We start from the raw sequence: 15173 nt of genomic DNA, 5'->3' as shown, positions 1-15173 counted from the left end.
AACAGGCTCGACAGAAGCCGACGGCGTCGATGTCAGGCTGCGTGCGCACAGATGCGTCAGCCCCGGTGTGACAGACTGCGGTAAAACCAAAAACCGGCGCTTCATTCGCGAGCGGCGACGGAAACTTTCATTCATCTGAGTGAGTTTATGGATTTGCGCGTGCCGGTGTGACAGACTATGTAGCCTAGCTAACTGGGATTCATCTCACAAGCGCTCGTGCAAACCACATCCATCCATCCGTCCGCCCCGGGAGGAGGGAAGTTCCTCAGCAGAAGTCGCGGGCGAACAGCGCAGTGTCGTTCCGCTCTCCTCCTCCATCTCTGTGCCTGCTATGGTGTGAGGCGGCGGTCTCTCTCTGGAAACGGGGACAGACCTCGTACTCTCTCGGTGTAGACACAGTGTTATGCTCGGCTGTGAGATTAGCAGTCGACCAGCGGAGAAGCCCGGCTTTCTTTCTTTCACATGGGCGAAGACGCGGAGGGGTTCTGCGCCCAGACTCGCCGCCGAGGAAACGAGGAACACGGAGATACCGGAGCGTCTCTGGACCCGGACAGAGAGAGGAAGTATGCGGAGCTGTTCAAGCAGCTGGACTTGAATAACGATGGCAGGGTCGACATCAATGAACTGAGGACCGGACTGGCAGCTCGTGGTTTACACCGGGGAGAGGCGGAGGAGGTGAGGCAACGACCGACAGTGAAACACGCAGAGGACAGGTGCACGCACACTCCGGCTCCAGCACATAACCTCTCTGTCCCAGGAAGGAAGTGGCACATTGGGCTAATATTCCACTACAGTCTGTAGCAAAACATGTACGCTTCACTGGATTTGTACAGGCTACAAACATACACTAAATACAAGAAAGAGCAACGTGGCTAAAACATAAGAATATTATCTTAAATCAACTTGGTAATAATGTGGGCTATGAAGGATGATTAAAGGGGAACTTAAATACCACTTCACATAAGAATTCCAGTTGGTTATTTGTGGACTCAGGGTAATCCATGTAGGCTTTGTCATCAGGTCTAGAGCTGCTCCATAGACAATGAATGGGAAACTGATGTTGATCTTTTTTATACCCATATGTGCTGTATGCTATTGTAGCTATGCTGCCCTACAAAGCCTAAGTGCAGTAACAATTTAAGCCCCCCAAAAAATGTCTTTGAAGTTTGTTTACTGTCCAAACAAATACGATTTGGCACACCGATGATGGTTTATGGTTTACTAGCTTACCATTTAATTAAGTCCTATCCAAATCACTCCTATCCACCGTACGTTCAGGCCCAACACTGTGCAAAGATCATGTTATTAATGGTTGTGTAGTTACTGCACTTAGGCTTTGTAGGGCAGGATAGCTCTGAAACAGGAAATGCACCCGTATGCTCAGAACAAATAGAAATGAAGTGGGAGTGGAACAGAGGGTGACCTGTTGGCTGTCAGCAGGTCCTCAGTGTGTCACACTAGTCTGAGAACTCTGTTTTGGCTGAATACAGCAATTTGATGACTGACCTATAGAAATGTGAAGCGATTAAATCCCCAGCAGTCCTCAATCTCCCTCTAGCAGCCAGATGCCTCTCGATGCTTCCTACTCCACTGCTCGCTTTGTCACAAACTTTCACCTAAGTGAGACGTGACTTGCGAGGTGGTTTATACAGAAGTTTCTGCATTATGACGTTTTCCCTATACAATGGTCAGAATTATTTGCAAAAGCTACAAAGTGGCTTCAAGTTTTCAGAACATAAATTCAAATTTGTGCCAGCAGTCTGTCTGCACAGGCTGAGGTGTTGCCCCAGTTAACGCTGTATGGAAGCTCATTTAAGAAAAGACAAGAAAAAAAGGATGAAAATGTACATAAGTCAAAATTAGGAGATTCTTAGCTCATAAATGTTGCTTAGTAATTAAACAGTAGATAGACTCAGCATCTCATATTTTAGGGCGCACTCACACTGTCCTTCCGCACCGCGCCAAAACAGGTTTTCCGGGTAGAGCCTAGTGCGTTTGACCAGTTTGAGTGCAACTGCTCCGCACCTAGCTGCGGCCAGTTGGCCGTCCACAGCCCGTTTGGGAGAGGTGGGCTTTTGTAGAGCGCGTTTGCACATGTATGAACACGAGCGTGCGCACGTGTACGAGCACGAGCACGACGCCTACGGCGGCTCTCACGTCATTTCCTGTGCGCTTGTTCGGACATAGAAAAAAGAAGGAGGGACCATGCGCGGACATTTAAAACAATGGCGGTGAAAGGTTCACGTTGGTGTGATCCGGAGGTGGAGTGTTTACTGCAGATTTGGTCGATGAAAATATTCAAAAACAGTCGACAAGACGCACAAAAACTCTGAGGTCTATGGAAAGATTTGTAAACAAAGCGACGCATCGCCATGACGTCATCAATGCGTGTGACGTGTTACGGCGTGATGACGTATAGGCAGCAGGAAGCATTTGCGCGAGGCCCAGGTAGTGTGAGTACAAACGGGCCTGGGGCACGGGGGGAGAGGGAGGGGGGACAAGTACCCTAAAGCCCGGGGCGCGGTGCGGAAGGACAGTGTCAGTGCGCCCTTAGACTCCCTATCTTAATTTTCACCTTGTAAAACCTTCGACTAGTATCTTTTAAAAAAACACCTAAGAACAATAACAGGACCCTGAAACTGAAGTTGCTAAATTGAATTCAACCATCATTTGTTGTGTGTTTGTTCATAGAGACGGACAGCATCGTCTTCTTAATATTCTTATATCATTTGTATCTTATATATTTACTAACGGGTAAAATAGACACCCTCAACACATCTTATATTATCAGTTTGCTATTTGAAATGTCGAGAACATCACCACCGATGACAGACGGTAACTGTGGTATAAACCATTTCTCTACCTTTAAATAGTAAACCAGTGCAGTCAAGTCCCTCGTGTGTGACATGTCATTAATCAACCTCTTACAGGTTAATCATTCATTTGTGTGGCCTGGTTATAACACCATATAAAGACAACCTGTCCCAGTTTGCAGTGGAATCCAACCCTTTATGGATGAATATTTTAACAGTCTCTCTGTAAAACCTACACCGCTGACCTTGGCTGACTGCTGATCAGATTGGCTCTCACTTCACTTCACTGCGATGCTTGTTTCTGTCGTCCGATGCAGCAAAGCACAAACCCTCACATCCACCACCCGGAGCATCCACACCATCCAGTATAGATACAATCATCTTCATAACTTGTAACCTGGGGCTTACATAACCCAAAACATACGTGGGAGGTTCTTCCTGCCTTTTCCTTTGTTTTAAAAACCATAACCATCATAGAGCCACTAAATCTGAAGCTGTGTTGATGAATGTACACTCAGTACATCGTCATCATCATCATCATCTTCAACTGCTTATCCGGGGTCGGCTCGCGGGGGCAGCAGCTCTAGCAGAGGACCCCAAACTTCCCTTTCCCGGGCCACATTAACCAGCTCTAACTGGGGGATCCTGAGGCGTTCCCAGGCCAGTGTGGAGATCTAATCTCTCCACCTAGTCCTGGGTGTTCCCCGAGGCCTCCTCCCAGCTGGACGTGCCTGGAACACCTCCCTAGGGTGGCACCCAATACACTCAGTACAGTACCTTTAAGACTGTACGTTACCCATGCAGGCATGTATCCTAAAGTTGCGTTCAGCCTGGACGCCGTGAACCTGACAAGATTACATACAAAGTCAAATTACAGTCTTGATTACAAGAGGGGGTGAACCTATTGCGTCCAATGCTCGAGTTGAAAATCGAACTTTTCAGGCGATTCGCATGGTGCCGTGGTAGGCGCAGTGTTGGGATTGCGGTAAAGTTCTTTGTGATAACATGAAGCGTATCTCTGGTCTTATCTATGAGGAGACCCAGGGTGGGCTGAAGAGGCAGGGCAGCACCTGTACGGCTTCGGAGGTTAAATCCCTGACGGCCTGATCTCATTACAACACAACAGCTCTTTTAAGGGCAACACCCTTCATCTGAGAGCTAATTTCTGATCTTTTAGAAGCATTTCGTGGTTAGGACTAGCATAACTTACCATTTAGCACAACAGCAGAGTACAGTATAGCTGCAGTAAGCTAGCCGCCTCTGTCTCGCTAAAGGCGCCTGGTATCTAACCATTTGGCTGTCCAACGCTCCAAACGCTTGATCGGAGCTATGGTCCAAATATGATCAAGCAGTGCGTTACTCGCGTTTCTTGTGATTTAATTAACGTAGCTTACCCTAACACTTGATGTGTTTTGCGTTTCCTCCTCTGATGTTACTCCTAAATGTAGGAGAGATTATTACCAGATGGCAAGAGCTGTGGAAAGCCCTGTCCTTTTCCTTTCTCACTGCTCCATCCATCTCTTGATGTGTTTCCTCTCTACCGGCCGTGCAGAGGATCATCTGCGGAATCAATTAATCACAGATTGCAGCGTTTCCAGCTCCACCTTTTAGTACTGGATCAGTGTGCCAGGTACCTCAACAAGGGGTAGGGAATCAAACGTTGCATAGTGGAAAAGTTCTATTGGTACCATCCACAACATTTGAAAATGGAAACACAAAAATAACTGTTGTGTAACAACTGATGAAGCCTCTTGGATGAGAGATGAAACGTCTTCCTAGACAAATAACCAAGTCCAGTTGCTTTTGACTGAAATTGCTTTGAGGAGAATGACGACCGAGAACATTCACAGGCCTGTTGTGTAACAAGCTGATCTGAACTGAACCATACTGCTCGGTGGAAACAAAGCTTTGTTAGACCTGAATCCCCTGAAATGAGGGGCCAGCCAAACTTAATTCATTTCACAGGAGTGTCCTCGTTCCCAAAATCTAAAAATCTAACCGGTCCTCACAAGTTTAGAAATACATAACATACACAGTGGCACGGGGTAATTAGCTGAAAGCACTACTTTGACTTCTGAGGACTCTTGTGGCCAAAAGCTGCTTAGTGCTCAACTGGTCAAGTATTTCCAGCCAACTGGACAAAGTACCTGAAGTAAAACTGAGCTCCAACTACAGGACACTTTTATTTATCTGAGCCAAAACTGAATCCATCGTTATTTGCTCTGTGGCCCGTCCTTTTCGCCGGATTTCACTGAAGTCTGTTGTCACGTTTTTAGACATCTTGGTAACAAATAGACAAACAAATGTGCCTGGCACAAGAACCATGTTTCAGCAGTCGTTGCCAGCGTCAGCCGTCACGTTAAAGCAGAAGAATGTGAAGGAAAAGTGGTTTTGTACTCCTCTATTCCTCTTTGCTTCGCATAGGAATGGTCATATCACCATGCATCATTAAACTGTACGTGTAATTCCTCTTATTTTGGTGCATCACTGTTATTCGACAGTAGAGGTGCAGACACGAAATAAGGGTAATGACATAAAGTAATGCAGTAGAATAGCATGCATCTAAACACAAGACCACACGGACTCTCAGTAATCATTTTCATGGTGGTACAAAGCAATTGCAGAGGCACCTGCACGGACCTCTCCATAATAACAAAACATCCTGATAGTTTCTTGAGTGTTGAGCAATCACATTGCTCTAGAAGTTTATTCTACTACAAACTGAAATGTCAAAGAATGACTTCTGATGTGATGAATGCACAGCCTGTAAAAGGATAGATCTGTTAGTGTCACCAATATCGTTGTCCGCATGTTCATGCCGTGGATGGATTACTGAACAGTTCCCCTCGCCCTGAGTTTTTGTTCAGAGTGACTGTTATTATATCTTTTTGTAAAGTCACGGAGGAGATTCAAAATAGAAAAGTCCTAATCAAACTTTTTTGTCAAGTCAAAACCAATTTTAGTTTGATAATGCAGGTTCAGGATTTATACATAAATTCCTGATAATTGGTACTAGGGCCGGACCTGATTCGGTTTTTCGTATATTCATTCATTCATCTTCAACCGCTTGTCCCTGTCGGGGTCGCGCTGAGTAGGTTAATACATCTATGATGATGCTATCAAGATGATGGCAATATGATATTTATAAAATAAAGATGCAGTACACACACGCTAAAATGACACTGGTGTGTTTACATGTGACATGTGTCGTGGATGATGAAGACAGTTGTTGCTGCCGTTGGCCAGTTAAAGGCATACACTATTAACTGTACTTGTACAAAAGTAACAGTACAAGAGTTTGACTTTCCTCCCTCTCTGTGCACAAGAATTAGTATTGTATTCTCTCTCCCTCTCTCTCTGTTTGTCCTCATCAAGAGAGGAGAAACTATGTGTGCGGCCAGGTAAGCTGTGGTTTACTTCTTGCCTTTCACAGGGAGCACAGTGCCTCACGTTCTTGCCTCCTCTTTCCTCACTTGTGTATCTGTTGCACTCTCTGTTCACTCCCTGAACCCTGTCGCCTCCTTGTCGTCCACATTGCCAACACACCCTCATATGTGCACCTCCACAACCACCATCTCTACCTGCTACATCCCATCTTTGCTTGTCTGTACTCCCCGAATGACCGACAGTCTCCCTCTGCATCCACAGATAGTCCTCGAGAGCGACATCAACCAGGATGGTTTGCTGGACTTCCAGGAGTTCTCCCAGTACCTGTGGGCTCATGAGAAGAGGCTGTGGACCATGTTCCACAACCTCGACCGCAACAATGATGGTGTGTGCATGCTAAACACACACACACACACACACACACACACACACACACACACACACACACACACACACTTAAGTTCTCTGTCACTCTGTGCTACTTATTTCCCATTGATGCGTGTGAAATACATTTAGTATCAACTGAACCAAGACTGCTGTTTACAAGGGTGCATGTTGACACTTCCTGTTCTGTTGTGTAGGACGAATTGACGTAGGGGAGATCCAGCACTCACTGCACAAGCTCGGGGTGAAAGTCACCATGGAGCAGGCCTCCAAGATACTACAGAGGTACAGTTTGTGTGAGAGTGAGCACGATAAAAGACAGAGAATAACAGGAAAAATCTGGCACAAACGTCCACTTGGACTCAAGGATGAAATGATACGATTTTGGAGGTCAAAGGTCAAGGTCACTGTGACCTCACGTAACACATTTTTGGCCCTAACTCGAGAATTTCAGTGCTAATTATGACAGAATTTCGACAGGATAAAATGATGGAGTGATGCCATTTTATATCCAAAAGGTCAAAGGTCAACTCCACTGTGACATCATAATGTTTCTGTCCATTATTCAACGCCATAACTCAGGAACACAAGGGGAGACAGATAGACCTGCTGTGCTGCCGGGTGCGATGCGCCTGTTTTCACCCCAAAAACTACATTCAATACCCTTCATTAAATTCCTTCAAAGTCATCACTACATGTGTTACGTAAGTCTGGATAGTTTGGATGCAAACTGCAACTCAGCTGTTTTACAGAGATATACACCTGCAATGCGGTAGTTTTGTGTTTGATAAGGTTTTGTGTTCGATGCCTGAGATAAGGTCTGTGCTGAACACAAGCTCAACAGAGTTTAATGTTTTGTTCTAGGACACAAAATATATGTCAGTGAATACGTTTGTGAATTTTGAAGCTCGTACGGTTGTGAGCAAGTGGCTAAATTAGACTACAAACGCCGTTGCGCTGAACACACAAAGCCAGTTGTGAGCTAGCCATGGTGAGGTAGTCGTGGTGGTTCGTATATAGCCTAAGGGCGCACTCACACTGTCCTTCCGCACCGCGCCCCCGGGCTTTAGGGTACTTAAAGCCCCCCTCCCTCTTAAAGTCCCCCCTCCCTCTCCCCCTGCGCCCCAGGCCCGTTTGTACTCACACTACCTGGGCCTCGGCGAATGCTTCTTGCTGCCAATACGTCATCACGGCGTAACACGTCACACGCATTGATGACGTCATCGCGATGCGTGGCTTTGTTTCCAAATTTGTTTTTGTGCGTCTTGTCGACTGTTTTTGAACCTTTTCATCGACCAAATCTGCAGTAAACACTCCACCTCCACATCACACCAACGTGAACCTTTCACCGCCATTGTTGTTGTTGTTAAATGTCGGCGCATGGTCCCTCCTTCTTTTTTCTATGTCCCAACAGGCGCACAGAAATGAGGTCAGAACAACCGTAGGCATTGTGCTCGTGCTCGTACACGTGCGCGCGCTCGTGCTCGTACATGTGCAAACGCGCTCTACAAAAGCCCACCTCTCTCAGGCGGGCCGTGGACGGAGCGGTGGAACGCACTAGGCTTTAGCCAAAAAAACGGTTTTGGCCCGGTGCGGAAGGACAGTGTGAGTGCGCCCTAACATTAGCTTTTTACGTTTGGCGATCATATACACTTCAAAAATCATGATGGTCTTGCTAAGCAAAACATGTAAGGTACTTCCTAATAATCGGAAGGAGACACCCCCCCCCCTTTTACCCTTTTTCTTGAATTACTTGAATTATTTTTGCTATTAGACGAAGAAGAAGAATTCCTTTATTCGTCCCGCAATGGTGAAATTCAATTTTCACTCTATTTTTTCATTTCACACACACACACACACACACACACACACACACACACACACACACACACACACAGGACCTATATACATGCAACTAATGGAGAGATGTTAGAGCGAGGGGGCTGCCAGTGACCGGCGCCCCGAACAGTTGGGGTTTCGGTGCCTTGCTCAACAGCACCTCGGCAGTGCCCAGGAGATGAACTGGCACCGAACCAGCGACCCTACGGTTCCGAGCCAAGTCACCTATGGACTGAGCTACTGTAGTTTTTACTCTATTTTGTTTCATTGTACCTTAATTATCTACTCATGTTATATGTTATATGTTATTTAATGACTTAGTTGGTTATTGTGACCACGTCTGACACGGGTTGTGGGGAAGGATAGTGGGATTTATGTTGGGGTTCTTTGTTTCTCTGTTTCACTTTAAGGCCGATGCGCCGATTCACTGTACAACTGCTGTACTTTTTCTTTTTTTTGCCTGTCTGGGAAATTCAATAAAAATAAAATTGGGAAAAAAATCAACATGTAAGTAGTATATGTAAGATGTTTTCTGTAATAATCCAAAATCCAATGGAAGCATCCCATTGGCTTTCTGTCAAGGGAACCAAGACGATGCTGACTTATTTATTTCTGAGAGAAACTTGGGATTTGAACTGTGGTGGTAGGGGTCACTGGTGATGGCACTGTTGTGTATGAGTTGTAATTTCTGGTGTAACTCTCTCTCCCAGTATGGACAGGGATGGCACTATGACCATTAACTGGAATGAATGGCGTGATCACTTCCTGTTCAACCCTTTCCACAACATGGAGGAGATCGTCCACTACTGGAAACACTCCCATGTGAGTCATCAGGTTCCCATTAATGACAGTTTTTGCATTCTTTACATATATTGTGGTATATATGGTGGAACTTGCATCAATTTCACAATAAGGCTGCCCCGACCCGAAAATGAATGCAAATTGCCCCTTTCATTTCTAATGTTATAGATGTTTGACATTGGGGAACTTCTGACGGTACCAGATGAGTTCTCAGAGAAGGAGCGGCGGTCCGGTCTGGTGTGGAGGCAGCTGGTTGCTGGAGCGATGGCGGGGGCTGTGTCCAGGACAGGAACTGCTCCTCTGGACCGCCTGAAAGTCTTCCTGCAGGTGAAAAAGCTAATAGCTAATGAGAATATGTATAGTATATGTTAAGTGACTAAATGACTGATGAGGTGTTACCGCATCACTAGCAGGAAATGCTATTCCGCATGTACTTCATCTATTGGTTCCTGTGGAAAAAGTCAGATATCAACTGTTCGTGAGTGCAATGTTGTATTGTAGTGGGTGTTTTTCAGAGTTTGAAGCTCATTGTATCCTTCAAATTCTGCACTGACATTCACTCACTTACAAAAATGAAACAAAGCACATGGTGGGTAGTTCAGGTGGGCGGTTGGAGCGTTGCCAGCTGAAACACAGAGCTGCCTGTGTTGAAAGCTTGAAATGTCAGCATTTAGGTAACAGAGGAATGACTGGCACTGATCAGCAGCACTCTGAAACCTCCCACTGAATTATTGATTCATCTTGAATATGATGGTCATTTACTACAGAGAGCCAGTGAAATATCACTTTATAATATTAGTTTATACCTGTTAAATGCAGCACCTGTGCAAGTGCACATGGCTTATTACAGCGTCTGTTAGATATAAAGGATGAACCCCATGTAATTTGGCTATTCCACTACCCTTATTTTACTGTAAGTGAGGTTTAATTGAACGTGAAGTGTTACAGCATGTGAAGCAGGCAATGTGGATCAAATATGAATCAAGATCATGTCACTGTATTGCCTTTTACACGTATAAAATGTTTTCAGAAACACATTTAGTGTACTGTTTAGCTGTAATTTGAGTTTAATTTGTCTTTGGCTCGGTCAAAACGGACCAAGCAAGCACCACCCCGACTTTCATGTTGAATGCTACATCGTTCCGTGGCTGTGATTAGTTTAAGGTCTATCTAACTGCGTCCAGAAGCATTGTTTATCTGCGCCGTTGACGCTGTTGAAAATCATAAATGAACTGAGAGGTTCCAGAGTAATACACATTTCTGAAGTCTTAATTAATCTGATGATGCTAGGCTAGCAGTTTCCTTCAGCTTTACAGAGCTTTATAGCCTCTTTTAGCTCATTGTCGGGATTTTCTGGGCTGTAACGTGACTGTTTTGGTTCACTCTCACTGCACTATTTTCAGTGAAGAAGCTACAGAAACCCGTTGTACACTACAGACAGTCACAGTTAGAGACTAGCTGGGGAACATAGTGGATCATTAAGATGCTAAAGAGACAGATAGAGAAGTTGGTAGAGACCAAAAGCAGAGTGAATATTGGATTAACATTAAGCAGGTGGACATAAACACCACTCCTAATGAACGAGAACTGCTCTGTCTGCTGGATGACGTGTCAGCACACTGCTTTACTTTTCTTCCTACCAAGTCTTCATCAGACAAACCTGACTAACACGACTGGGGTTAGATGTGCACAGTAGCCTACAGTTACATGTCAATCTGAGCACAGGTTGTGATAAAAATCACTGACCTAGCAGTGTTTGTGTGTATAGGTACATGGCTCTACATCTCGGGGGATTAATCTGTGGTCCGGACTGAGGGGAATGGTCCAGGAGGGAGGTGTCCGCTCCCTCTGGAGGGGAAATGGCATCAATGTCCTCAAGATTGCCCCTGAATCTGCCATTAAGTTCATGGCCTACGAACAGGTCAGTGCCCTCCACTCCAACCGATGACAGAGTGAAAATCTATCTGATTGGAATCAAATTTGCTGTCGCTAAGTGTTCTTGAACATCATCTTGTAACATCAAATAGAGATAATTGTAATTTTCGGCCAATCCTAATGGTTCCTCTGTCCCAGATAAAGTGAATGAGTTTGCACTTCCTTTCTTTCATGCTGCAACATATCACTACCACTCTCCGACATCTTCCTCTATCACTTATGCCTTTCCCTCCTCTTGTTCCTTCTCATACTCTAGATCAAGTGGCTGATCCGAGGAAGTAGAGAGGGGGGCGGTTTAAGAGTACAAGAGAGGTTCATTGCTGGCTCTCTGGCAGGAGCTACCGCCCAGACCATCATCTACCCCATGGAGGTCAGTTTGAAATGTGTGCATTTGTAAGGTTCATTTTAAGATAATGTTTCTAGAGCTTTAGACTGTTTTTATCAGTTACCAGCTTCAAATGCAAATCAGGTTCTGGTGCAGACAAGCTCCTTTAAAAGAGTCCGCCTCCTGAGAAAATCCAAGCATACTTTTCATTCTTCAATTGTAAGACTCATTGACCAAAGTTGGCACTCAAGCACCACTTCACATTGGAGTAAAGATGCCCTGAGCCACTTTAAATTTAGCATTGGGGCCAGTTGGCTCCCTAGTTAATGTGCAGGTTTTGTGATGTTGTTTTTGATGTGGTAATTTAATTATATAGTGATCTCTTCCCCTCACAAACACACGCACACATGCACACATGCACACATGCACACATGCACCGCACACTTGAAAATATCTAGATATTATCCGACGGAGCTGTACGTGAGGAATGCAAATGTCAGAATTAGTCGGATCGGACATCAAATGGACTTTACCCTCCCAGTTCCCAAGTACAAAGTTTAGAGTCAGAGTCCCTGTGTAAATAGAACAGATCATTGACCGGGGAACTGTTTCTATCATACGGCTCGCACAAAACTGGAAGAGAACAAACGTGAGTGCAGAAGAAGGGTGACAGCAACTATACGGAGAATCTCCTGTTGTGTGCTGCATGTGTGAAAGGAAAACGTTGGACAATGTTCGCACCTGATCCATCAGGCATCGTCTGGAGTGCATTTGAGGAAACGGCTCTAGTGAACAATATCCTGAGTTTGTGAAGGATCAGGCCACTGACGCCTCACATGTTGATGTGTTGGTAGCATAGTCTCCTGAGCTCTGTTGTGCATGAATCATTAGTGGTTTTCTTGTAATTGAAGCAGTGCAGAAGTACTGTAAGAGCATAATGATAAATCATACGAACCAGACTCTAATAAGTGCATCCACACTTTGTAAAGGATCAAGTGTTGTTATGCTGTAGGGGAGTCCAATGTCCAGGACGAATAATCTTTTGTTCCTATCCGTCCTCACTCTGCTACCTTCCTCAACCTTCCCTTGTCCCCCTCTACGGGTAGGTGCTGAAGACTCGTCTTACGTTGAGGAAGACGGGACAATACTCAGGTATGGCTGATTGTGCCAGACAAATCCTGAAGACAGAGGGACTCCGGGCTTTCTACAGAGGCTACCTGCCAAATACCCTGGGCATCATCCCCTATGCTGGCATCGACTTGGCTGTGTATGAGGTGTGTGTATTGTGCCTACAGTGTGTTTGTCTACATGTAATTTAGTCACTCTTCCACAATAATGACCAATTCACTACAAGACTTTAGCCCTGACTTTCCACTCGCCAGAAGTAGTTTGAGCTCCCTGACAAAGCCTCAGATTGGAGGAAAATTTGCATTGGCTCTGTGTGAGCCGTTCAAAAACTTGAGAGGCTCATCAGTGCCTCACAGACGCTTTGCAGATATCTAGTAGGCTAAGTATCTGTAACTGTTGGGGAGCCAGAGCCAACGAGAGCTCAGGACCTTTACTCTTAAATGGGCGTGAGTGGTCGATTCCTTGAGTAGTCTTCATTTCAAATTAACTTGATTGTTAAACGGCACGTTTTTTTGTGTGCGCGTGTGTGTGTGCGTGTGTGTGCGTGTGCGTTCGTGTGTGTGCGTGTGTGTGTGTGCGCGTGTGTGCGTGCGAGGAAATCGATGCGATCCCTCGATCTTGGAATTAACTACTCGTGCCCATCCCTAATACGTGATATAATAATAATAATAATAATAATAATAATGTTATGTAATAAAATAATAGTAATAATAGAAGGTCCTTGAATTAGATTGCTGTTATGGTGAAGAAATATCAAGCTCCCAAGGAGGAAGTCATTATTCTTTATCCTTTTTACAGTTAACAAACCCAATAAAAAGACCAAAACCAACAGTGTTTTAGTCCGTTGCTCTGTACGTTTGGTCTTACTTTGCCCCTACTCTGTATGTGGTTCTCAGTATGTCTCTATTCAACTGGTTCTCACTGAAGAATCAAATCTTTAAGATCAGTAATTTCCACCCAACATACATGAGGTGTAAATGAAGCTCTATGGTGCAGAGGAATAAAATATACACATGCAATACTTGTTGGTTTGGGTCTTTTCACTACATTTGTTAACAGTAAGAAAAGTAAAGAATATCACCGGCCTTGTGCTTCAAATGCATCTCTTCTAAGAAGGAGAAGGGAAGTTCTTTCATGTCCAGTGCCGTAACATTGCAGCAATGACGGCTTTGCAGCGCAGACATCAGAAAACTGAGGCACTCACAGACTCAGACTTCTCTTTATTGATGCTTTAGGATGAACTCCCGCAAGGAAATTGAATTTCCAGCAGTTTACAAAAACACGAGGGAGGTATAAAAAAATACAGTTTAGGATAACCAATAAACTCTTAGCTAAATAGATACAGAAAGTATATAAAAAAACAATAAACAGTAAGTATATGTATATGAAGTAGATGTAAGAATACAGGTCAAATACAATTCACAGCAAATGAAATCAGAGACGTTACATGTAGAGGAAACGTATAAGATCAAATATGTATGACTGTAAATGACAGAAATGAGCAGTGAGATTCAATTATTGCACTTAAGTGGTGGATAAAGTTATTGCACAAAGAAAAGAAGATAAGTGTCCAGGTGTGTGAGAGTAGATTATAAGTTAGACTACTAGTTAAAAGGGTCAAGACGGTCTTGTTAAAAGAACATTACAGTGACTTAAAAGAACGTGTAATTATAATTATTTGTCCAGTCTTTAAATCATTTCTATACTATTGTGTTCTCTCTCTCTCTCTCTCTCTCTCTCTCTCTCTCTCTCTCTCTCTCTCTCTCTCTCTCTCTCTCTCTCTCTCTCTCTCTCTCTCTCTCTCTCTCTCTCTCTCTCTCTCAGACTCTGAAGAACGCCTGGCTCCAGAGGTACTGTGTAAATACAGCAGATCCAGGAGTTTTGGTCCTGCTCGGCTGTGGTACCGTCTCCAGCACCTGCGGCCAGCTGGCATCCTATCCCCTCGCCCTCATTCGGACGCGTATGCAGGCACAAGGTGAGGCGCACTGTACATTTAGACATGCTCTAAACACACAAAGAATGAACAATGAACCTCCGTTGTTCCTCTCCTTTCAGCCATCACTGAGGGGAAACCCAAGCTGACCATGGTGGGCCAGTTCAAATACATCATATCCCATGAAGGCGTACCGGGCCTGTATCGCGGCATCACCCCCAACTTCCTCAAAGTCGTTCCGGCTGTCAGCATCTCCTACGTGGTGTACGAGCACATGAAGAAAGTTCTCGGAGTGGGTTTCTAGAGCGAGACAAAGAAGAGGGATTAATGGCAAAGCAGGACAGAAAGGGCAAAGGCTTCATTATGAGAAGAACAAGAGGAGAGGTAACGATGCCGCCCCTCAGACCTCGACCCAAAAGAAACGTAGGACGAGGAGAGAGGGGAAAAGAGCCATTTAAGATGGAACTGCTGTGTGTTGCACTTCCTGTTGACTCATCGCGGTCCAGTTACGGTGAAGAAAGAGACCGAGTGCCGCTACAGTCTAATCATTTTGTTGAATTTGGAGAAGGGAATGAGGTAAATGTCCGTCCTCTCTGAAGCCATCGTGTCACAAACATACAGGAAATGC

General features: G+C 44.8%; 1 protein-coding gene across 1 annotated transcript; it reads left to right on the top strand.

Annotated features, from left to right (window-relative positions):
- Nucleotides 1-462: 462 nt before the first annotated feature.
- LOC310959898 (mitochondrial adenyl nucleotide antiporter SLC25A23-like) lies at nt 463-14849 on the top strand (the record flags this gene model as incomplete). The annotated part of the gene is made up of 10 exons (XM_083931422.1): nt 463-675; nt 6462-6585; nt 6782-6869; nt 9134-9245; nt 9393-9551; nt 10993-11145; nt 11416-11529; nt 12591-12758; nt 14437-14587; nt 14668-14849. The coding sequence occupies 10 exons, from the start codon at nt 463-465 to the stop codon at nt 14847-14849; spliced, it is 1464 nt and encodes a 487-aa protein (XP_083787548.1).
- Between the last annotated feature and the right edge of the window lie 324 nt (nt 14850-15173).

The sequence above is a fragment of the Echiichthys vipera genome (genome assembly GCF_963691815.1).
Source record: "Echiichthys vipera genome assembly, chromosome: 17".
NCBI classification, from domain to species: domain Eukaryota; kingdom Metazoa; phylum Chordata; class Actinopteri; order Perciformes; family Trachinidae; genus Echiichthys; species Echiichthys vipera.
The sequence above is the reverse complement of the archived record's forward strand: the minus strand, read 5'-3'. Positions and strand labels throughout refer to the sequence as shown.